The 24,322-nt window shown below is 44.1% G+C and overlaps 1 protein-coding gene across 3 annotated transcripts in view; it reads right to left on the bottom strand.

Annotated features, from left to right (window-relative positions):
• The window catches only part of PSEN2 (presenilin 2), a 575,466-nt gene that overhangs the window by 404,181 nt on the left and 146,963 nt on the right, over positions 1 to 24,322 (bottom strand). For all 3 annotated transcript variants that reach the window (XM_085611985.1, XM_085611987.1, XM_085611986.1), the window contains exon 4: positions 8,515 to 8,656. In XM_085611985.1, coding sequence (XP_085468111.1) covers positions 8,515 to 8,656 — 142 coding nt within the window. The remainder of the gene's footprint in view (positions 1 to 8,514; positions 8,657 to 24,322) is intronic.

The raw sequence follows: 24,322 nt of genomic DNA, 5'->3' as shown, positions 1-24,322 counted from the left end.
TCGCAGATATAAGGTAAGATCATCTGCATATAAAGAAATTAAAATCTGTCTCTCAGGGTATATCAATGCATATTCCCGAAAGTGTTGTCGGACCTTAGCCGCGAGTTGTTCGATGGCTAAGGCGAACAGAAGAGGCGATAATGGGCACCCCTGACGGGTGCCCCGTGTGATCGTAAAGAGGGGCGACTGAATACTGTTCACCAGAACTCTCGCTCGCACCCCAGAGTATAATAAATTCACCCAGGCCAGAAATGGGGCGGGGAATCCCATCCGCTGCAACACGAAAGCCAGATAATCCCACTCCAGGGAATCAAACGCCTTAGTGGCGTCAAGAAATATGGCAGCGGCGTTGACGTCAGGGTCAATGTCTTGTAAGGCTGCCTACAATACTTATTATGTTTTACATAGAATCTTAGTCCTGTTGGAAACCTTTGCTACAGAGCCAAAATCCCTGGGAGGAACAAGCTGAATACAAGCTGTCAACTGTCACCTGCACACAGAGTTACTCTTCAATACAAAGATTTATAACGTGTCCAATAACTCAAAACCACTATTATCCGTTAGGAGCACATGCGTTTTGTAAACACTTACACCCATTAGCTGGATACATGCTGTACAATATAAATTAGTTAGAAAAGTGATATGGTAGTTACCCGCCACTATGTAAACTATAAAACAAACTAACACGCTTGTTGGATGATGTAACCAAATGATGTCATCAGTGATGTCATAAATGATGTCATTAGTGATGTAATATGTGAAGTCATAAGCAGTGTATGGCGGGGGCACAAGTTATAGTTAGCCCTGCTAACTAAAGCTGGTGAATTGATGTACTTTTTGTAGTTGAAACTTTAATGTTGTCACTGATCTAATCACTAAGCTATAATGCTACGTTACCCTTCGTTTTTTTCAGTGAATTTCTAGGTTTTGTTTTAATGTAAAGTAATTATGCCTAATTATGTGCCGGGGACAGCATCCCGTGGGCCACAATGTAAATAAAAGGGGAGGGGGACATACGATGCCCCTACCCAAGCCTTTTTGGCCCAGTGACCACATCCCCAGGGCCAAATATTCCTAACCTGTCTCCTCTTGGTTTTTTTGTGGTTTGTTTGGGATTTGGGCTCAGTCCCGAGTCCCAAGATGGCAGCCAACATTTCCTGGGTGAAGTGTTGGCAGCCAATCGGATCTCATTTTAAGATCTGTTGGATCCACAGACCCTCCGCGTCCCTAGATATATAAATTAGTTTTTCCTTTAATAACTCCCAAACTACTTAACAGATTTACACCAAATTACAAAAGGGGCTCTTTCTGAACCAAGATCTACCTTTCTGTAAAATTTTGTGTAATTCTGTTTAGCGGTCGAGCTGTAGTCATGTTTGAACCTGCAAAATCCCCAGGACAATACATAGGGAAAAAGCGTTTGGAAACCCCTACCTTTTTCTCGAACCACCCCTTGAAAAATCACCCGAAAGCTTTCCATACAGCAGCTGACCTAACTGGTGTAATATTTTTTTAAATTTTATCCAGATTCGTCAAACGGCACCAAAGTTATTAGCAGAACAAAAAATGCTTCATCTATGGGAAAAGTAATTCCTAACTATAGATATATATATATATATATATATATATATATATATATATATATTCACTTAAAAAAAACATAGGTTTCACACACGTAATAGTTAGGAATTAGCATTTAAAAAACCTTGCAAATTCACTTAAAAAACCATAGGTTTCACACATGTAATAGTTAGCTGGACATTTCCCTCGTAAAAAACCAATGAAATTCCCCTGTTATAGTTAGTGCAGGCGACTATAACTCACGCGACCACAATCCTCTGCTGATGACGTCAGATATTACATCACTGATTACATATGTGTCTTTCTGAAAAATAAATATTTGTAATATATGTATAGCTAAAGATTAATGGAAGAAGACATGGGTAAATAGGTGTCTAAATACAGTGATGTAATATCTGACGTCATCGGCAGAGGATTGCGGTCGCTTGAGTTATAGTTGCCTGCACTAACTATAACAGGGGAATGTCATTGGTTTTTTACGAGGGAAATGTCCAGCTAACTATTACATGTGTGAAACCTATGGTTTTTTAAGTGAATTTGCAAGGTTTTTTTAAATGCTAATTCCTAACTATAACGTGTGTGAAATCTATGGTTTTTTAAGTGAATTTGTATGGTTTTTTAAATGCTAAGTTATTAAAAAAAAAATTTTTCAGGTTCTTCACCGTGCGCGCGCTGTGGGCGCTCGGTCCGCTTCGTGCACCGAGCACCCATGATGCATTGTGCGTGCCGTGCGCGCACAGTGCGCGCACCCCGCGCTTTTTCGATAAAAAAAAAAAATGTTTTTTCATCCTTGGGGGTCCTTCAGTGACCCCCTGACAAAGGCTAGGGGGTCAGGAACTGTCCACCCTGCCCCCTTTTCACATTCTACACCTTTGTTTTTCACTGCCTCAGAGTGCGAGAGACAAAATGGCGGCAGACACTTCCTGATTTCGACCAACTGGAATGTTTACTGTCATGTAACCACCAATCAGAATTACGCTCGCGCACGTCAGCGTGCGCGTACGGTATGCTTACCGTACGCGCACAGTGCGCGCCTATAGATATATATGTACTTTCAACTGAAATTTTCTCAGGAATTACTGAACAGATTGACTCCAGATATTCAAAAGGCACATCCCTGACCTGAGGACTTTCTCTTTGCCAAATTTCAAATAATTCTGTTCAGCCGTTCGGGCTGTACCTTGGACTAAAGGTCCCTATGGAAAAATGCATGGGGAAAACGCGTTTTGGGACCCCCCTTCTTTCTCGGCCCCCGCTTGATTAATCACCCCGAGACTTTCAGGGTAGAAGCGGAGCGGAGCGCCCCACCTATTTTGAAAAATTTGCGAGGATTCGTCAACCGGCGCCAAAGTTATTCAAAATAGAATTTTCAGATTTCCTATGGAAACACGGTCCTAACTATAACTATCTACTGGCGTCCGCCAGTAGATTATATATATATATATATATATATATATATATATATATATATATATATATATATATATGAACAGCAAGAGACCTCTGAGCCCAGAGGTCAGGAGAACCCGCACTCAAACGGAATCCACTTGTTTAGTTGCAGTTCGTTTTAATCCAAAATCAAATTCATCAGCAAAACAAGCCAAACAACACTGGCCCAACGCGTTTCGGTTCTTACTCGAACCTTGATCACGGGTTACCTACAAAATGACCAGGCATCATTTATTTCTATTGTTACCTTAACTTCCTATTGAAAAAATGGCAAAGCATTCTGGTCATTGTAGAGCATTTAAATTGCACATTGTGCTGGTGAATTACAAAAATTCTAAATTATGTAAAATTACATATGGAGAAAAGAGGAAAAAAAGGGATGAGTTTGTCATTAATACAATTCTTAACAACATACTTTTGCAAATAGCAATGCCCAATTATTGTGATGATTTGGGAACTCAGCTTTTGAACTCCAAATACCATTAAATCTGCAGTTCCAGATTTTAAATACCCTCTAGTGGGTATACCAACGGCATGGCATTAAAACAGTATTTTAAGGCTGCATTAACCCTCAAGTCCGAAATCGAACACAGGGTACTATACATAACCATGGAATTACATCCCTCTAGTGGGTGTTGAGACATTGCGCATTTATGTATACCAAAATTGGCTGATTGAACTCATGTGTACAAGATTCTAGCTAAATACTGTTAAGCCTTGTACTGCTGCGCCATGCATGGATTACAACTACAAAATTAACTGCAAAATTTTTTTTTTTTTTGTATTGCGGTAATTGATGAAAATGGTCTATAACCACCAAATAATGAGTTCACAAATGTACAAAAAGTTCCTCATCCTGATTTAAGCCATAAGGAGTCAGAGTTCTGAATGAAACAATGTGCTTAGACTCCTTCTGACGGAGAAGTTTTTCACGGTTGCCTCCGCGTTCCAAATATGGCACTTGTTCAATGGCGTAGTAACGAAGCAGTTCCCATTTGCTTTCATATATATATATTATATATATATATATATATATATATATATATATATATATGTATATATTCACTAAAAAAACCATAGGTTTCACACGTTATAGTTAGCTGGACATTTCACTCGTAAAAAACCAATGAAATTCCCCCGTTATAGTTAGTGCAGGCAACTATAACTCACGCGACCGCAATCCTCTGCTGATGGCGTCAGATATTACATCACTGTATTTAGACACTTATTTACCCATGTCTTCTTCCATTAATCTTTAGCTATACATATATTACAAATATTTATTTTTCATAAAGACACATATGTCATCAGTGATGTAATATCTGACGTCATCAGCAGAGGATTGCGGTCGCGTGAGTTATAGTTGCCTGCACTAACTATAACGGGGGAATTTCATTGGTTTTTTACGAGTGAAATGTCCAGCTAACTATAACATGTGTGAAACCTATGGTTTTTTAAGTGAATTTGCAAGGTTTTTTAAATGCTAATTCGTAACTATAACGTGTGTGAAACCTATGGTTTTTTCAGTGAATTTGTACGGTTTTTTAAATGCCAAGTTATGTATTTATTATTTTTTTTTTCCAGGTTTTTCACCGTGCGCGCACGGTGCGCGCACGGTGCGCTTCTCGCACCGTGCGCGCTCTGTGGGCACTCGGTGCGCTTTGCGCACCGAGCACCCACAGTTCGCAGTGCGTGCGCGGTGCGCGCACCTCGCGATTTAAAAAAAAAAAAAAAGAAAATTTGTGTTTTTTCTCCCTTGGGCGTCCTTCTGTGACCCCCTGACCAAGGCTAGGGGGTCAGGAACTGTCCACTCTGCCCCCTTTTCACGTTCTCCACCTTTTTTTTTCTCCCCCTCAGACTGCGAGAGACAAAATGGCGGCCGACACTTCCTGGTTTCGACCGATTCGAATGTTTACCGACATCTAACAACCAATCAGAATTGCGCTCACGCACGGCAGGGTACGCGCACAGTGCGCGCACGGTGCGCGCGTATAGATATTGATATGCTTTTAAATGCTATTTTCTCAGGAAATACTGAACAGATTTACACCAGACCTGCAAAAAAAAGGCACTTCCTTGACCTTATGGCTACCTCTCTGCCAAATTTCACGTAATTCTGTTCAGCCGTTCGGGCTGTAGCTGCGACTAAAGGTCCTATGGAAAAATGCATGGGGAAAACGTGTTTTGGGACCCCCCCTTTTTCTCGGCCTCCACTTGACGAATCACCCCGAGACTTTCAGGGTAGGAGCTGAACGGAGCGCCCCATTAGTTTTGAAAATTTCGCAAGGATTCGTCAACCGGCGCCAAAGTTATTCAAAATAGAATTTTTAGATTTCCTCTGGAAACTAGGTTGTAACTATAACTATCTACTGGCGACCGCCAGTAGATAATATACGTACATACACACATACAAATATACATACACACACATATATACATACACACACACACACACACATATATATATATATATATATATATATATATTTTATATATATATATATAATTAAACATTCCTTGATGGCCATTGTGTCAAACGCAAAGTAACTTCTTGTCAACACCTGCATTACGAAGTTCTGGTGAAAAGTATTAAAGTGGAGGTCAAGGAAAATATTCAGTAGGACACAAGAGAGAGACATCCTTCTAAAACCAGAACGGCAAAGCTTCTCTTTCCTCCCCACTTGACCATTAAGAAACCATAATGTGAAATACAACAAGGAAGAAAGAGCACCTCCAAATTGTGTCCCAGACATATGTTCAAACTTTGCTAGGTCGTCAAGAAGAAGCTCCAAGAGTTGCAGGTGTCTAATGTCGCTTCATGGGATCGTAAGCACACTCATTTTGCTAGGGCTGTGCACCATTATGGTAAGAATGCCCACAATATATAAAGAATTAATACCATGATGCCACTGTAAACAGCCCGAAAGTGCACATTGTCATGCCAAGATTGCCACCAATAGGTCCAGAATTAACCGAATTATATCAACAGTGAGCATGTGAGGATTTCCCAGTCCCTTTATTAATCTTGAATGGATGCTTAGATTTGCACTACACTATTTTGACTGCTGGACCAGATTTGAACTATCACTTAGAAGTGTTGGCTGAATGGAGGCATTTGGATTATCGCTCGACCCTCCTGGGTACATTTTCATATTTGCAACACTATGAAGTAATCCTAGTATGTGTTCAGATGTGCCCCATCACTTAAAAATCATTAGTGGTTGGTGCATATTAGCACCATGCCTAAATAATCATCAGCATATGACCAGATTTGCATCATCATCAATAGTCAGTACATGCTACTTTTGCATAAGTATGGTGGGGTCGCACAGAAGGGTGGTTGGAGAGGGAGCAGTGAAGACCACAAGGTGAAGACCAGGAGATCATCTCTCAAGGATACCTCATCAGCTGCCTGTTAGTGAAGCCACCAGTGGTCACTTTGCACTCATCCTCCTATGTGATGCCCTCACCTTCTGTCAGGACCAGAAGATCTTTAAAAAAACACAGACAACATGTTTGTTCATGTAATTCCATGCATCACATACTGGTACCAGAGCAGTGACCAGAAACCGCCCAAGCACTTGTGTAGTCCTTCGCCATTTTCCCACATGCTGACCCTGGGGTCCAGCAGTCTGCATGCTCACTTCCCAAAAAGCACAGTCTGAAAAGACTGAGAGTGCCAGCTCACTTGTACCAGCAATGGGCGCCAGGTGAGCAGTGACGCCTCTTCTGATGAAGCAGGAGAACATGGAATGATACAGTTGGCAAACACTATAGGGTTCTTGGGGAAATCTGCTCTAAGACAATTGCCACATCAATGTGCTTCCCCAGTAGCCTGTGTCAAAGAACAAGCTAGCTGGGCATAGCAAAGCACATATTACACTAGCAGGACCCAGAGCGTCTAAGCATGGTTCCCACATATCACACTGTCGGGACAAAACTCAACAAGTGTCAGTCTGGTGGCTCTCTTATATGTTTGAATGCCAGCTGCCAGAGACAAACTCTTTTGCTCAATCAGCAGTGCTAAATGCAGATATCTGCAAAACGCTTTGGAGAGACCTAAAATGTCAGATAGTTATTTCAAACAATGGCTGAAGGTAGCTGGCCCAAACAAGCTATTGGCTGAATGGGGTGAACTCAAGGACCGCCTTTCTGTATTTTGTGTATTGCACACAGCTAAAGCAATCTGTAGGCAGATCAGCTTCACTTTGCAGCCCTACATTTGAAACAAACCAACTGCCTACGTTTCTAAAAGCGGCACTTTCTCCTTTATATGGTGTCAAAATTATTGGTTACTTGAGGATACATTTACCCAGGCATTTTTAAGTTGGTGAAGTAGTTGGTGAAGTAGTTCTACTTCACATACTCAAAAATGAATTCATGAATGGGCCCCATAACCTTTAAACTAATCAAGGAAAAAGGGATAAATAGTTTGTCTAGTGCCGGGCGCTCTCTAAATGATAGTTAGCCTGCTATTACACATAAAATATAAAACATCTAAGAAAATCGAGAATGCAATTCCATATTCTCAAAATTCATTTTATTAGTTAAAATATATCAAACTCATTAATAGCTAACAATTTTTGTGAAATCATCAACATGTAATAAAAATCTGAATCATGTTTATGATTATTCTTTGAGTACCATTGCATGTATTAATTTGATCAAGAATGAAATAATATTGTACATAAATCATGAAATAAACAAAAACAAAAAGCTGTGCAATGAATTTCGCAAATATGGAATTGCCTTCTTGATTTTCTTAGGTGTCTCTTGTAGGGTTTTTATAATTAATCCTAAATTAAAGTTTACATTTTGGTGGCTTTTTGTAATGATCACTCTTTTAACACATGAAAAACAATTTTCCAACTCATCTATATTGGAAACTATTGGGACAATTCACAAAGGAATTTATTAGTATGTGTTGTAGTACTACAGAAGAAGTGTGTCACATAACGTAAATGCCTTTGTGAATGTACCCCTTAATTTGTAACTATGGCAATTTTTTGCAGTGTCTACAATGTTATGCATCACTCTTGCAGGAACACCAAACATTCTAATAGTAATATGAACAGCAGAAATACAAGGTTGATAGACAAGAAGGAAGGAATGAGAGGAAGGCATAAGAATTATTTTTTGAAGGCTTTGCAATACATTTTTTTTAAATTAGCAATGCTTTCTCTTTTAGCCTAAGAGATACGGTGAAACCAATTCCGGGCAAAGAATATTTCTTTTTAAGAGTATATGTTACTTTGTATACTTTTTTTACAACCTGTACTTAGGTTTGCTCACTATTATGCAAATGTAATCCACCTAATGATCAAATTTACCTTTGAAAGAGACAGAGAACATGAAGAACCAACTCACATGAACATTTAGATAGGACTAGTAAACAGTTGCCCAAAAACAAACTTTAGAGGCATCTTTTATCAAGACATCTAAATTACAAACATGAAATAGTGAAGACAGAAATGAACATCTTACCTTATAGCATCGATACTTGTACAGTAGAACAAGGAAGATAGTCATCACCACAATAACGCTGATCATTATGATTGTATTGAGAACAGAATTTAGGAGGCGCTGACCGACAGAGTTGGTATCTTCAGAGAATGGTGTATAAATTCTGAAAGTAGAAAGGCCTTACTACAGTTAATGTACAAATGCACCACACCTAGAATTATATAATTTGTTTACTCAATCATGCAAGAAACGTTATAAAACATTTCAAACTAAACCAGTTTTCGCATCTAACCCGAGAGACACCACCATTATTGTGCTGTGGTAGTCTGGTCCTGAAATAATTTTTTTCCGGGTGTGGCAACTACACACTTATTATATTCATTTTAGCACAATCATTTTTTTATGTTTGAAAGCATTTACTCGCTCCTTTTGATGAATTAAGCAAGCTATTAAGAGTTCTACCCAGAAGTGCAATTTAAGATATTGTTGGCGTACTGTGAGAATGTGAACTCAACAGTAATATAGACAATACAAGCAGATGAGGAAGCCCAATATGCTATTTATTACCATTGTGGAATGAGTAAGGAGAGGGATCATGACTCAAAAGAGGTGAAGCCTCAAGTGAGTCATGATGTTCCTCCCCCCCCTCAACAATCATAATAGCATTTTATACTCTGCACATCTAAATATATGGTTCATTCTGTGGTATTTTTTTCACCTGTACTTGCCAGGTCTCGTCTACCAAACAGTACAACCGTAGTCTGTGGACGAAAAGACTTACTGTCAGCTCATAATAGGCTCAGAGCACACCCATTGTTTACCATTGGTTGGATTTACAGTCACTCATTTGGTTACTTTTCACTCGATTGCTTGAGTGGGCTTTCCTTCCTCTTATGGCGTTCGTCCCTACCTTAGAGAATGGGCACATTACTTGTGTCTGTCTGCTGCTTGCTTTTCATGCACTACTTTTTTCATTTTATCCTTAGAGTGCATGTGTGTTGGAAACTGGCTCTATATATACCACACCAAAATGAGGAATAGTGTGTATAGAGACCAAGTGACCCCAGAGGTAGGCAGAGGTTAAAGTTAGATAGAACCTTACTCTCTATTTGTGGTAGAGTGGCCGAGCAGTAAGGCAGTATCAGAGGACAGTGTTAGACATTTGATGTACACACTCAGTCAGCAAATGAATTCACACACTCAATAACTGAACTCTCGGCCAATTGTGTTTGTATAAAAATATATACTGTTTTATTTTTTAGAACCAAGCAAGCCTGGCACAGGTAAGCATTAAATACTTTTCAGTAATAAGTTACTGGATATAGAACAGTTTGAAAATGCAATAGAACTTGTACTTTGTTTGATTTACAGGGGATGCAGCAGGTTGCAACACTTAGCAAATACAGTACATTGAAATGAATAGTCTTTTTCAGTAAGTTACAGGTAAGTCACTTTTTACGTTACTTTTCTTACTCAGTACTGGATACCTGGCGTTAGCTCTGGGACATTTCCTGTAAACAGGTAAGTAAATACATTTGGTTTATTTGTGCAATTTTTAAAGAATATTTTTAGATTTCAAAACTCCACACTTAAAAACCTTTTGGAAGAAAATTGCCAATGTTATCCTATGGAGGAAAAACAGGTTATCGGTTCACAGGTAAGTAATAGACTGTTGGAGTTAAGGTTCTGGGGTTAGACTCAGGGGTCCCCCAGGGTCAGTGATGCACTGTTGTTTCACCCTCAGCGGCACTATGGCGGCCGGGTGCAGAGTGTTGAGGCCCAATATTATCCAATGGAGGATAGGGGGCCTCTGGTTGGTGGCTGCTGGCAAGCAGGCCACTGGGTTGTGGAAGCAAAGCTCCTAGGGTTAAGGTCAGGGCAAATGGGGAAACAAAGTAGCACAAAAAGGTGCACCCTCAGCGGCACTGGGGTAGCCGGGTGCAGAGTGCTGTTTCGACGTCGGCCGCCCTGTTTTCTTTGGAGAACCTCCAGTTTGCAAAAGCACTACAGGCAGGGAGACGAAGGACTTCTGGGTGCGACCACCACTTGGAGAGGTAAGTTGGGAAGTTGAGGGTTGGTTAGGCACCGTCAGTTTGGGCACACAAGGCCATGGTGCTTTGGGAGCAGGGGATCCTATTGGGGTCGAATCTTTTTATCAGCTCCTGGTCGGGGTTAGGGGGCCTTCTGGATTTAGGCTGCAGGCCTCGGCTGGACACTTGAGGCAGGTCAGGGGTCGCCGGATCTAGGGTCAGGATCGCTGGGGTGACTTCCTTGTGGTGTTTTTCCACTCGAGCTCGGGCCTGGTTCAGCGGGTGAGGAGTGGGCTGGATTTGTGGTCTCTGGCTGCTGCCAGAGGTTGAAGTTGAACAAATCAAATGTTTACGGAAGAAGCTGTCTTTGGAAGTGAAGGCAGGCAGGTCCTCTGGGGTTTTTGAGGTTGCTGGATGCAGGACACACCGAGATTTCGCAAGAGCAGGTTCGAGGGGAGACAGGCCGGTAGCGCTAAGGCCAAGTCGGTGGGCGTCTTTCTCTTGTTAGCTGGCTGCACGGCTGTTCGGTCCTTCTTCTTTTCTTCTTGTTGTCAGGCTGGATCTGAGGAAGCAAGGTTCAGGGCGCCCACTAAATACTAGATTTAGGGGCGTCACAGGTAGGTAAGGGCAGGGACCAATGGGTCCCTTCCGTGGGGTGGGAACACCCCCTATCGTGCCACCCTTCAGTGGGAAGGGGCAGGGGCCTGTCCCTGGTTGGCTAGGTCCTTCCATCCTCAAGATGTCCGGTACTCAGAGTTGTGCTTCACCTCGCCTCCCCCACCTGAGGGGTAGAGTTGGCAGAGGTGGGCACACCCCTTTCCCTCACTTGTTTTTCCCCACCGGATCCCCGGCCCAAAGTGGGGGGTAGAACTAGTGGGGAGCAGTTGCTGAAAGCAGCAAATGGTCTGGGGAGGCTCACAAAGGCGGCATGCCTTTGGAGCTTCCCCTTCATGAACCCTGCCCATCCTGGGGGAGTTCATCTGAAAGATACTCCTAGTTATAGATTGCTTAACTCAAAATAGATATCCCAGCAATACCAACCTTGGAGGAGGGTCTGCAAACTAAGTTCACACCAGAAAATCCTGGCGGACCGAACGAGCAAAATAGCCGTCCCTCCGGACTTAGTTGTCCAGGCTGTAATGTCTGGTGATTGTGTGCAAGGATGCCCATGTGGCCGCCTGGCAGATGTCAAGAAGTAGAACTGCACGTGCTAATGCAGTGGTTGCTGCCAAAGCCCTAGTGGAATGAGCACGCAGCCACACTGGAAGTTCCCTTTTTGCTAAAGCGCAACAGATTTTAATACAAAGGACAGCCCATCGAGCGATGGCATGCTTTTGAACAGACCGACCTTTCTTGGCACCTACATAGCCAACGAAGAGTTCATCAGCCACCCGGAAATCTTTTGTGCGGTCAAGGTAGAATGACAATGCACGTTGGTGAAGTCTCTCCTCCTCCTTTGAAGGGTGCGGAGGTGGGAAAAAGGTGGGGCAAAGTGATTGTTTGCCCTATGTGAAATGGTGTAACCACTTCAGAAAGGAACGAGGGCCTTGCCTTAAGCACCCCTTTGTCTGGATGCACCAAGACGAAAGAGGGCTTACAAGACAGAGCTTGAAGCTCACTCACCCTGCGAGCAGAGGTGATAGCAACAAGGAAGGGAGTTTTTAGAGAGAGGAGCCTGAAAGGACAGTTGTGAACAGGCTCGAAGGGAGTAAACATAATATATGTTAGAACAAGATTCAAGTCCCACTGGGGCATTATGAAAGGAGATGGATGGAAAGAGATGAGTAATGCCCGTAAAGAATCTATTTATAATAGGAGACTTGAATAAGGATGGCTGATGTAGTAGACGACGAAAAGCAGAGATAGCAGCAAGATAGACTTTAAGAGTGCCCAGAGGAGAGCCCTGCTGGGCCAAAGAAAGTATATACAAGAGAACCTCTGAAAGAGGGGCAGAAAGGGGATCCACAGTCTTTGCTGTGCACCATGCCACAAACTTGTTCCATCTACAGGCGTATATTGTTATAGTGGAGGGACGCCTGGCTGCCAAGATGACATTACAGACTTCAGGTAGAAGGTCAAAAGCTGTCGACATTCGCCGCTCAATCTCCACGCAAGGAAGTGGAGGATGGACAGGTTTGGGTGAAGAAGCATCCACTGCTCCTGCAACAGAAGATCCTCCTGAAGGGGCAGTGTGATCGAAGAATCGATGACCATGTTCAGGGTACCAGACACTTTGTGCCCTGTCCAGGGCCCACAAGAATGACTTGGGCCGGGACGTGCTTGATCTTCTGCAGCACTCGGGGCAGAAGTGGTACAGACAAAAAGGCATACAGGAGGCCGCAATTCCACTCACGATGCAAAGCGCTGCAGAGCAAGCGCCGCCTTGGAAACTCCAACACGAAGAACTGCTGACATTGCACGTTCTCTTTGGTGGTGAACAGATCTAACCAAGGCTCGCCTCACTGCTGAAGGAGACCTTGAACCACCTCCGAGTGGAGACACCATTCGGGATATACCAGGCACCGACGGCTGAGTTTGTCCGCCCTGGCGCTCAGAGAACCTGCCAGGTGTTGAACCACCAGGGTCATGCCCTGATGTTCCGGCCAAGTCTAGAGGCGAAGAGCCTCTTGACACAGGGTCCATGACCCCACCCCACCCTGTTTGTTGTAGTACCACATGGCGGTGGAGATGTCGGTAAACACCTGCACCACTATCCCTTTGGGAGAGGGAAGGAAAGCTTTCAGTGCCAGACGGATCGCCCGAAGCTCCAACAGGTTGATATGGAGCTCGGACTCGGCCTCTGATGTCCACCTCTCCCAAATGGCCAACCCATCCCAGAAGTGACGATTCTGTCACCACTATGAAATCTGTTTGGGGATGGAAGAGGGATCTCTCTCTGAGCCAAGCCTGGTTTGTTAGCCACCACGGTAAATATTGTGCAGTTCCCTGCGAGATATGGATGTAATCAGAGAGATTCCCCTGGTGCTGCGCCCACTGGAACTTCTGGTCCCACTGCAGAGCCCACATATGCCATCTGGCATGATCTACCAGCAGGATGCAGGAGGCAATGATGCTCAGCAGCCTCAGGGTCATTCTCACCAAAATCCGGGATAGAGGCTGGAACATTGGTATCATAGCCCGAATATACCGTACTCGCTGCTCGCGAGCATAGGTCTGAAACTGCACTGTGTCCAGACAGCTCCGATGAAAGGGAGCGTCTGAGAGGGAGTCAGGTGTGACTTCGGCACATTGATAGTGAACCCCAGCGAATGCAGGAGATTCGCTATAGTCTGGACGTGGGAGACGACAGCCTGGGGCAAGCCCTCTTTCAACAGCCAGTCGTTGAGATAGGGGAAGGCTGGAACCCCTGGCCTGTACAGATGAGCTCTGACCACCGGCATCACTTTCGTGAACACCCGAGGGGCACTGGTAGGGTGAACTGAAAATGCTCGTGGCCTACTGTGAACCGTAGGTAGCGTCTGTGGTCTGGCAGGGCAGAAATATGGAAATAGGCATCCTGCAAGTCCAACGTGAGCATTTTGAACTTCTCCTTCCAGAGGAAGCGGTTGAGGGCCCGGAGGTCTAGAAAAGGACACAGGCCTTTGTCCTTTTTGGGCACTAGAAAGTGGCAGGAATAGCAACCAAGATCTACTTCAGGCGTAGTGACTCTCTCGATACCTCCCTTGGCCAAGAGAGCTGAGACTTCCTGATTGAGAAGCGCCAAATCATCCTCCGACATACGATCGAAAGACAGTGGCATGGAGGGAGGGGTAGGCTTGAAGGGGAGGGAGTAGCCCCTGCGGACTATTTGCAAAACCCACCTGTACGGCGTGATGGATTGCCAGTGGGGGAGGTGATGGTGAATCCTGCTGCCCACTGGCCACTGATGGGCCTGAAATGTCAGACTAGGAGGGTTTGTAGGCTGTGGGGGGGGGGGGGGGGGGGAGGGTGGACCCGCAAGGTCACTGAGTCCCACGTCCGTGGCCATGCAGAGACTGGGCAGCTTGCGTGAACAGGTGGCTGGACTGGGCTGGACGTGGCTGGTTTCCCCTTCCCTAGCCACAAAAGGGGCAAAAAGTGGACTGGAGTGGTCGGGAAGACGCAGTGAGGCCAAAAGATCTGGCTGTAGCCCGAGAATCTTTGAAGCGCTCGAAAGCAGAGTCTGCTTTGTTGCCAAAAAGACGATGGCCATCAAAGGGCATGTCCAGCAAGGTTGACTGGACATCCCCTGAAAAGCCAGATGTCCTCAATCATGTGTAGCGCCTAAGGGCTACCGACATTGCAATCTTTCTGCCCAGTGAGTCGGTGGTATCCAGTCCACATCTTATTGTGAATTTGGCTGAGTCTCTCCAATCCACCACTGCCTGGGAGAAAATTGGCTCGACCCTCCCTTCTTTCAGCTGGTCTGCTAAAGGGTCCAGCGACTCCTCCGAGTCCTCATCACCACCTTCTTGCCGGTAGGGAACACCAGGGATGAACAGGGGAACAAAAGTACCCTTCGGCATATGTACGGACGTCAGTCTGGCTCTGGGTCCATCTCGGGGAAGAGGATGGGGAAGGCGCTGTCCGGGGGCGCGTGCTTCGTCACCGGGATCAACGCCAGGAAAGGTCGAGTAGGATCGACCGGCGTCGATCCAGATCCAGGCCTGGATCCATGGGGGCCTCCGGCGCCAGCGCTGCAGGCATTGAAGGTCCAGAGCCCCTACTGGCTCCGCGGGGACCGAAGGCGTGAATGGGGAGTCTGGCTGCCCAAAGACAAGGTGGAGGGCCTTGTAAAACTTGCGAAGTTGGGCAGGGGATGCTCCGGCTCCCAAAAACAGGGGAAGGTGCGGAGTCGTCTCTGAACTAGGCACCGGAGACTAAGCCTAAGAGCGATGATGCTCAGAGTCCCGCGTCGTGTCAACCGACCCGCGGGGAGAAGGCGAAGAGCGCCGGTGCTTCTTCGCCACCTTCTTCTTGGACTTACCAGAAAACCTTGAAGACTTGGAGTGTGACTAGGTGTGGAGGCTTCGCGAGTGGTCTCAAGATCTTCCCCTTGAACGAGACCGGGAACCATGAAGTGCAGACCGCCTGGCCTCCAATAACTTTCGGGACCACTCCCGCAAAGACTTAGGATTCATGGCCCAGAGTTGGAGCACGACTTTATGACGTGGTCGCGCTCCAGACACCATAGACACACAAGGTGCGGATCCGTCACAGACATCAGCTTGTGACGTAAGTCACAATGCATGAACCTAGTCTGGTTTTGGGACATCCCACGCGCACCAGGAGTCGACAAAACAATGAAAAAGGTTTGTCAAAAAGTGACTATGGGGTAGCTCTCTCTGGGTCTGCACTAGGCTGGCACGGAAAAAGAAAGAACCAATGTCAGCGTGCAGGGGCAGCATCTATGTAAGCACAGCAACATCATCTCGGTGACCACGACAGACACGGAGTCGACTGACGCCACCTACCGACTCGCAGGGGTAAAGCTAAGAAAAAAAATTCTCTCAATCCAGTCTGACGCCTGCAGGTAATTCTAGGGTAAGGAATCTAGAACTAACAGTCTCTTTCAGATAGCAGCCGTATGACACCAAAAAAGTATGATGTTTAGATATCATGCTCACTGGTTGTTATTTTTACATGAGTAACTACACTCAGGATTGTATGGTTATTTGTAAATATTGCTATATGTAGTGTTGTAATGTATTTTTACCTGCATGGAAGGCTCATTGTGTTTTTTACATTGTTCATACTACTTATTGTACTTTTATGGCAATTTTATTAGCCAAATAAAGCTTGACTTGACATTAAAGTGTCAAATCCTGCTTGAATGTCACATCCTGTTTCACTGGTCTGATGGGGTTTTTCATATGACGCTTGGGGTGCACTTCAAAGAGGATGCCCTTGTCAAAGGCAAATGTTAGCTGACACATGGTCAGAGCTCTTTTTTGTTCATCCCATCCCACACTGAGCCAGGTAGGTCCCAATCACAGTGAATCTCTTTTTGACAGAGTTTCAAATTACTCTTGCATGCCAAATTCTGTATGGGAGGTCTGCTGGAATATATATATATATATATATATATATATAACACTTGGGGGGGCACGTCAAAGGGAGAAGAAAGGATGCCCAAAAAGATTTGTGTATCCTGTCTTGTTGCTGAAATCGCTGTTCTACCAGACTTCTGTCTCTGATGTTGCTGAGCGTACAGGGTGTCGCCCAAACTGGATTTTAGGGTTAGATGTGAGAGGACACCAGGAGTAAAGTAATACACTCACACATACACCCAGTCCTAAGAGCCCAAGTTTAGAGGGGCCCAAGACTTCAGCCTCCTTGTAAATACCCCAAAGTTGATTGGGTTATCCATAGGAGCCTTTACCCTATAGGTTATGGCATTTCCAGGGGTCACGGTGATCCGCTAGCTTATGCAAGGAATTCATATGCATTTCTTGGCAGCCACTTCGGAATACTTTCAGGACCTATGGAAGTACCGAAGAGAACTGAACCTGCTGTCTGTGACCAGAAAAGAGCCCTGAAAACTAGACCTGCTCTCCTACTTGTATCCAGGACACATACGTGGACTCCAAGGGCCATAAGGCGGACCTCCTATTAAAGCTACAGGGACACAACAAGTTAAAAAAAAGCGCCTTTTCTTTTAACTGCCCAGTGGCTTCTGCCTGTCACTCTGTGTGTCTTTAAGTGGTTCCACTGAGGCAGTGAGGGGCTTAAGAAGTGCACTAATCCGTTGGTTTGGGACTTAGATGACTAAAGTCAGAAGGTAAATTATTTGACCAATGCTAACTGCTTGGTGTATCCGATATTCAGAGAAAAAATAATCCACCCTTAAATGCCTACTGACTTTCATATTTGATTTTCACAATCAATATGTCAGACCTATTGCCTTTGTATTAACTTTTCTGAACAAATATTCAGCCCTATAAACTTTATCATTGGCTTAGTGTTATACCAACTCAGTCCTAATGTGCTTGGCATACGATTTCCCACAAGGCAACCATCAGGTACACCTTAATGAAATTACAAATATTTTCAAAATTACAGCTATCAAAACAATACAAACCTCCTCCTAAAAAAACCTAGTAAGGGTTAACATTCTTATTTTTGTATCCCCATGGTTTGTTCAGGTGGGTCACCAACACCAAAGCCCCTGCCACCCATGATAATTGGTGAAATTCAGTGTAACAAAATACCTGCCTACAGGCTTTAGCACAGTGTAATAATAATCATTAAATGCCTAAAGCCTTTAACACATGATTTTCACAGTAAGTCAGGCCTGCTTGTTTTGTCATAACTTTTCATTATAAACAAATCACACCCAAGAAATCTAACATAACTTTTCCCAGTGAACCCATAAGGCCTTTAGCATTTACCTTTAAGCTTGGTACATAAAGTTTTATGTAGCGCACACTTGACCCAAGAGGGTATCAGAGCGCTTTACATCTTGGATAACATACACATGCCTACTGGAGTATGCGTAAACTGGCAACCATCATGTGTACAGTTCTAATATTACACATATGTACAGTTGGAAAAATATTATACAACCCTAATTATTAGGGTCTAACAAGAATCATCATGGTAACAGTCGGCCTGAGGGAGACAAGCACAGAATCGGATGAAGTGGCAAGCCCACTGACATCCTAAAGCTCATCATACCAGTTATCCTGATCATACTGAGGAACAAAATCGTCCCCGTCATCAATGCTGTTTTCTGAATCCCTGTAAAAGAGACTGTGTAATGTCTGGGCGCCACCATGTGTTGAAGGCAAGTTATCAGAATCAGAGGGGTTGCCCATAGGTGGCGTGCCGGTCACAACTTCGGTCGAAGTCATGGTACATTCAGTTTGGAGTCAACTAGCACTATATGCTGTATATCTTCATCTGGCATCTGCCTCGACACAAGCGGAATCAGTGCGGAAGATGGTGCTGAGGCCAAAGGAGGCACCAGAGTTGGTGCTTAACCAACATCGGTCCAGGAGGCCTTGATGGCATCAAGGACAAACCTGCCAGTGGAAGACTGACTCATGGCCCCTACAGATCCTTAAGACCCAAAGCACACCATAGGGAGCAAGTAAAATGTAGAAAATATGCAGCATGGCCTCTGAGGGTCTCTACTTGCTGCAACGTCGCCGACAAGACTGTTAATTCAAAGTGTGTCATAACCAGACTCGGAATCGGCTCCACTGAAGCTCAGTAGTGAGACAGGGAGGCATGATGGACCCTTGTTCCCTTTCTGGACTCATAGAGTGGCAGAAAGGTGCAATTTCCCACTTGGATTATTTGAATTTTTTCCTTCCACTTACACAACTCCTTCAACTGTGAGGACTACCTGCCGTGGGAACAAATTCGGGAGTGAGAAAAGGACCTTCCTTTGACTTTGACTGGTCACGGCGCGGAGACTTCTTGTGTTTTAGAATTTGGCTTTGTGAGTCCTATATAGCCTATAGATTCATCGGAGTGCAGTCAACGTAGGCCTTGGAGTCGTGGTCTGACCGCAGGCACCACAAACAAACTCTGTGAGTGTCTGTTACAGACATCTGTTTGTGACAGCCCTTACATGGCTTGAATCCTCTGGTTTCAAGGGTTGAGGAGGTGAGATTTCCCTTGGACACTGAATACAATTTTGTCGAAAAAACTGGAAAAGTACCAGAAAGAAGCTGCGACTAAAAGCACAGAAAGAAAGGAACTAATGTCAGTGTGCAAGTGTGGTGCTTATATGTGGCTCCCCTATTCACTTTCGAAGCACAACAACATAGGCATGGAGGCGCACAAAACCACCTTGCGACAGCCAGGAGAACTTCTCTGAAGGTTTCCAAACCTAGTTTGACACCGGGGGATCATTCACAAGGTGAGGGATCTGCGGTTAGAAGTATTCATCAGAGTTAATCTCTTCCGAGTTGGCCCCTACCAAAATCTATCCACTCTTGCTTATTAAAGAATTAGATTTGGTGTTAGTCATTACCCTCTTCTGCTCAGTAACCCTCACAGTTTTCCCAAATCTTATGATGGCCTGGCTTCATAAATTGGAACCTCAAAAACACAGCATTTGTCCATACTCAATTTCCACTTAACAATGCTGGGTGTGTTGATTTCCTACAATTCTGAGCAATATCTTTTTTCCCCAGCACTACTCCTAACTTAAGGAGTGACCTCTCAGACCTTGTAAAGCCCTCATCTTCAGATACATTTAGTAGGGCAAATTTTGGATTCAGTTCAATTGAATGCCCCATGACTCCTGAAACGTAAGGGGTAGCCCCACCCAAAAGGGCCTAACGCATTCATATGATCAGATTTCATTAAAAGATTCCCACGTCCGTCCGACATCAAATGCATTCTGGACCTGGGTCACGCCGAAAACACCACAACCTCTCTGGAGTCAAATATATTCCACAGGTATTTGAACCACATTAATTGATGTCAATTCGAGATTGCTGCATCGCATTGGACCATCAGTGCTAAAGTCCACTCCTAATCCTTTCAGGGGCCACTGTCTTTCTTCCAGACTTTTTTAAGCCAATTGAAGGTGTCTGGAGAGTTTGGATCTAATGATCAGAGTTCTGTAAAAACAGGTTACTTTCCACTATGAGGGAAGTTGGGACATAGTTTAGCTTCCAATGTGCTGAAGTCAGGGAGGTCATACGAAACACTTAAGTATAGCATGATAGAGTGTCAAAAATGGAGATAATTTTACTGCTAAGTATGAATGATCCAAAATTCCTGTTTGATATTAGAGAAAAATTTCAATACAACCCCAGCCACTACATCTCTCAGCAGTGAGATCGCAACACGATCCCAACTCCTAAAGCCCTCTAATGAGGCAACATCTGGGAGTGTTGTTCCCACCCATCGGCTGATTTGACCGGTCGTTTTCCCAGCCCATGTTTGATCGAGGCCTCACATGTTTCCAGCACCATTTTCATTGCAAGATTAATCCTGAAGGGGGGTTTGCACCATATACATAAAGCATTAGAGAGCCCTCATCCAAGGCCCATAGCTCTACAGTGTATTCTTTATCTGGCATGGATCGGACATGGGAGGAGTACGTTTATTCGTTTCCAACAAGCAAGTGTGCGGCTTTATAGTATGTCATTAGATCGATCATGCCCAACCTCCTAGCATACGTTCATTTACAACATTAAGAAAGAGACCCAAGGGTGACCATTGCCCTGCAAGAATGTCCTCAAAAAAGATTTCACGTTATTAAAATGATTCTGTGTTAGAGCAAAGGATAATTACGTAATGTGTACATCATTTTATGGAGGGTAATCATTTTCAATCTTCCAATTCTTTTTCACTCAAAATATGTTTATTACATTTTAACACAGTACATACATACTGGTTGATTGAGGCACAGAGCAGATCACAAAATGGCAAAATTGCTATTTATTGCTTTGCATGTAGAATAAATCAATAGCCAAGGCATGGATATAGGAAATCAACAATTACGATGTGACAGAGCTACTGGGTTGCATGAAAGCAAAAGCAATTGGATGAATTAGCCACAATTCTGCAAAAACATCTATCCTTTGCGTATTCTATCAACTTATTAAAATAGCCTCATACTATTGTTAATCCAATTGGACCTTTAAGAGGATAGATCCAATAGTAGAGAGGAACTTCTTTGGTATTGGAGGAAGTGTGCAGACCAAACAGAATGTAATCTAATTGCCATATAGTGTGCCCGTCACCATGACTTAACACCTCACACAACATCCTTCCATGTGCGTGTCATTACCAATGAGACGTGTCTGTTAATTAATAGAGTAACACCTCTCAAGCCTTGCTCAAACTCAGCCTGTAAAATTGTAAGAAAGCCATGTCTATTAAGGCATCTGCATAAATCATCTTTTAAATGTGTCTCCAGTAACACAAGTATATCAGCACCATAGTGTTTACTCTTCTTATTATCAGCTAATCTCGGCTTCTGCTTGTCGAAGCTGGTTACCACTCTTTTGGTCAAAGTGTTGTCTCTCTTCTCTACTTGGACCACCACTCCGAAAGCAGTCCGGGTGTCCCAACTTTTGGTTGCTTCTCCACCCATTCCCAGGCACCTTGAGGAGAGTCAAAGAAAAAATGTGGTTTCTGAAAAATAGGCTTGACTGGATAGATCAATATATAGAATGTCCATTGCCTTGAATTTCATCTGGACCTCCTCAAACTACTTCCATAGATTTGGACGTTTCTTGAGCAGTCAGGATCATCAGAATTCATGGAGAGTCATATTTCACTGATCTTTTTCTCTGGAGGCAATCAGAATTTCATCCATCTTTGTGTAATTGAGAACCTGCACAATTACTGACTGGGGTGGAAGACCTAATGACAAAGCATTGAGATGGTTTCCCCTCTGGAATCCACTCTCTGATCCACTGCTCCGAAAGTACTCAAACCAGGACTCTTCTGTCTATACATTCTAGGAATCCAAAGAAATTGAGGTTGTACCGACCGACGCACACGACCATCTGCATCTACTGTTCTCAGTTCCAATAATTTGGACACATTTCTTTGAAGAAGTCCTCCACTTCTGTCAGCCTGGACTCTGTTGTGGTGATCTGTTCTATTGCTTGTCTTAAGTCGGAGTAGAGAAACATTAATCCTCACCTCTTCAATCTTTCTTTCCAATGATTCTTCAGAGGATTGAAAGGCTTGTGGTATGATATCAGTAGCATGAGGAGAATTGGATGCCTCTTCCACTCAAGCAGGCACCCTTTCTGTGCCGCTGCCCAAGTACAGGGTTCAAATGAGCTCTTATTAGCAGATTTATCGCAGGTACTGTTAGACCTGTCAGCCTTAAGGTGGTGTTCCCATAATCTTTTTGCCTTTCTCCTCCTTTTTTCTGATCTCATTTTTGTTAGCCTTAGGACTCTGTGCACTTTAACACTACTAACCAATGCTAAAGTGCGTGTGCTCTCTCCTTTAAAAATGCTGAAATTGGCTTAGACCGAATTGGCATATTTAATTTACTTGTAAGTCCCTCACAAAGTAGTACTACATGTGCCCAGGGCCTGTAAATTAAATAGTATGAGTGGGTCTGCAGCACTGATTGTGCCACCCACTTAAGGAGCCTTTTAAACATGTCTCAGGCTTGCCATTGCAGCATGGTTGTGCATTTTACACTGCAATTTCGACCTGGCCAGAGAAACAGCTTGTCAGGCCTAAACTTTCCTTTTTAATATATACAAGTCACCCTTTGAGTATGCTCTAACCAGTCCTAAGGGCAGGTTGTTGTGTATTTAAAAAAGTTGGACATGTACTTTTTAGTTTTACTTGTCCTGGTAATGAAAAACTCTTCAATTTGTTTTCACTACTGCAAGGCCTAGCTCTCCGTTAACGTTGGATTCATGTATTACATTTAATAAGTGATAACTTTCAATTGAGAGCAGGTAGGGATATCAAGTTTTGTGTCTAAAGAGCCCTTAATTTAAATTTAAAGCCATATTTAACGGTAAAGTCAGATGTTAAGTCACAATTCTGAAAACACCACTTTTAGAAAGTTTGCATTTTCTTGCCCCATGGTCTTTTTATATTGCTCTCAGACAGTGAAACAAAGGTGCATAGGTGTTGGCAGATGGACCGTCACTGACTTGATGAGGTGGAGGAGCGGTTACTTACTGCACTTACAAATCGCAATGGTTCTGTCTAAGCACAGTCACAAAGGGTTTGACACTAGTCCGTGTGACCCCAGACAAGTTGGAGCCAGGGCATGGAGGCAGGAAATTCTAAACACCAATAGTGGAAACCTCCAGAACTTTCTCCTACTTCAAAATGGGCACCAGCTATAAATATTGAAGCCTAAGCCCCAACTCTTCAGTACACTTCTGGACCTGTAGAAAACTCAAAAGGACTGCTGTGCTACTATGCCCGAAGGACTACTATTCTGTAGCCTTTCTGCCTGAATAAAAGGACTGGACCTGCATATTGAATCCAGGACCACCAGAGTGATTCCAAGGGCTAGTTGGCTGGCTTCCTGATCAGAGCCTCAGGGAAAGCCAAAGACACCAGCCACCTTGAACCCAGCACCTGGATTCGGTCTGCTTTGAGTCCTACAAGTGGTGCCAACCCAGTCCTGGACCCTTGGAGGTAGGCCTGAAGGTGCTTTGCTACCCCATGTTGTGGTTCTGTGGGGAGAAAAATAACAGCCCGACTCTTCTCTACGCACTCCACTTTGGAACTGCTGCTAGGTGATGCAGGACCTCGCATCGCAGCCAGTAACTCTCCTCGGAACCGCCACAATGTGAAACATCCTCGACGCAGGCTTTCACATTGCAAGCCCCTTGTTGACGGCCTCCTTGACGACGACGATGCAGGATTCCACATCGCAGCCCCACAGCTTCTTTGGAACAGCCGGTGCGTGACACATCCTTGACGCAGGATCTCACAATGCTCCACAACCAGGATTTAAGGGTTTTCAGGGAGCCTAGCTGGAACCCTGTGCCCAGCCCACGCTCTATCGTGGTCAGCCTGAACTTCTGACTTCACCCTGGTCCGGAGTGACCGGATAACCATAGTTAGCGCATTGTGTGTCTAGGCACTATTTTTAACTAAAACTTTAAAATTGCATATCTCCGGTTCTACTGATAGTTTTTTTTGTCATTTTGGCATCAAATAATGCATTAGATTTTACTCTATTTTTCTACATAGGCGAGGGACTTTTTGTGTTGGGTTTTCCCCTTGTTACTGTTTGAAGGGCTGAATAAATACTTTACACATTGCCACTAAGTTAAGCCTGACTGCTTTTGGGGCAAGCTACCAAAGGATTAAGCACATGTTAATTCGGGGTTTGCTTGTGACTTCACCCTTGA

This window comes from Triturus cristatus, chromosome 6 (genome assembly GCF_964204655.1).
Source record: "Triturus cristatus chromosome 6, aTriCri1.1, whole genome shotgun sequence".
Classification (NCBI taxonomy): domain Eukaryota; kingdom Metazoa; phylum Chordata; class Amphibia; order Caudata; family Salamandridae; genus Triturus; species Triturus cristatus.
This window is presented reverse-complemented; position numbering and strand designations above follow the sequence as displayed.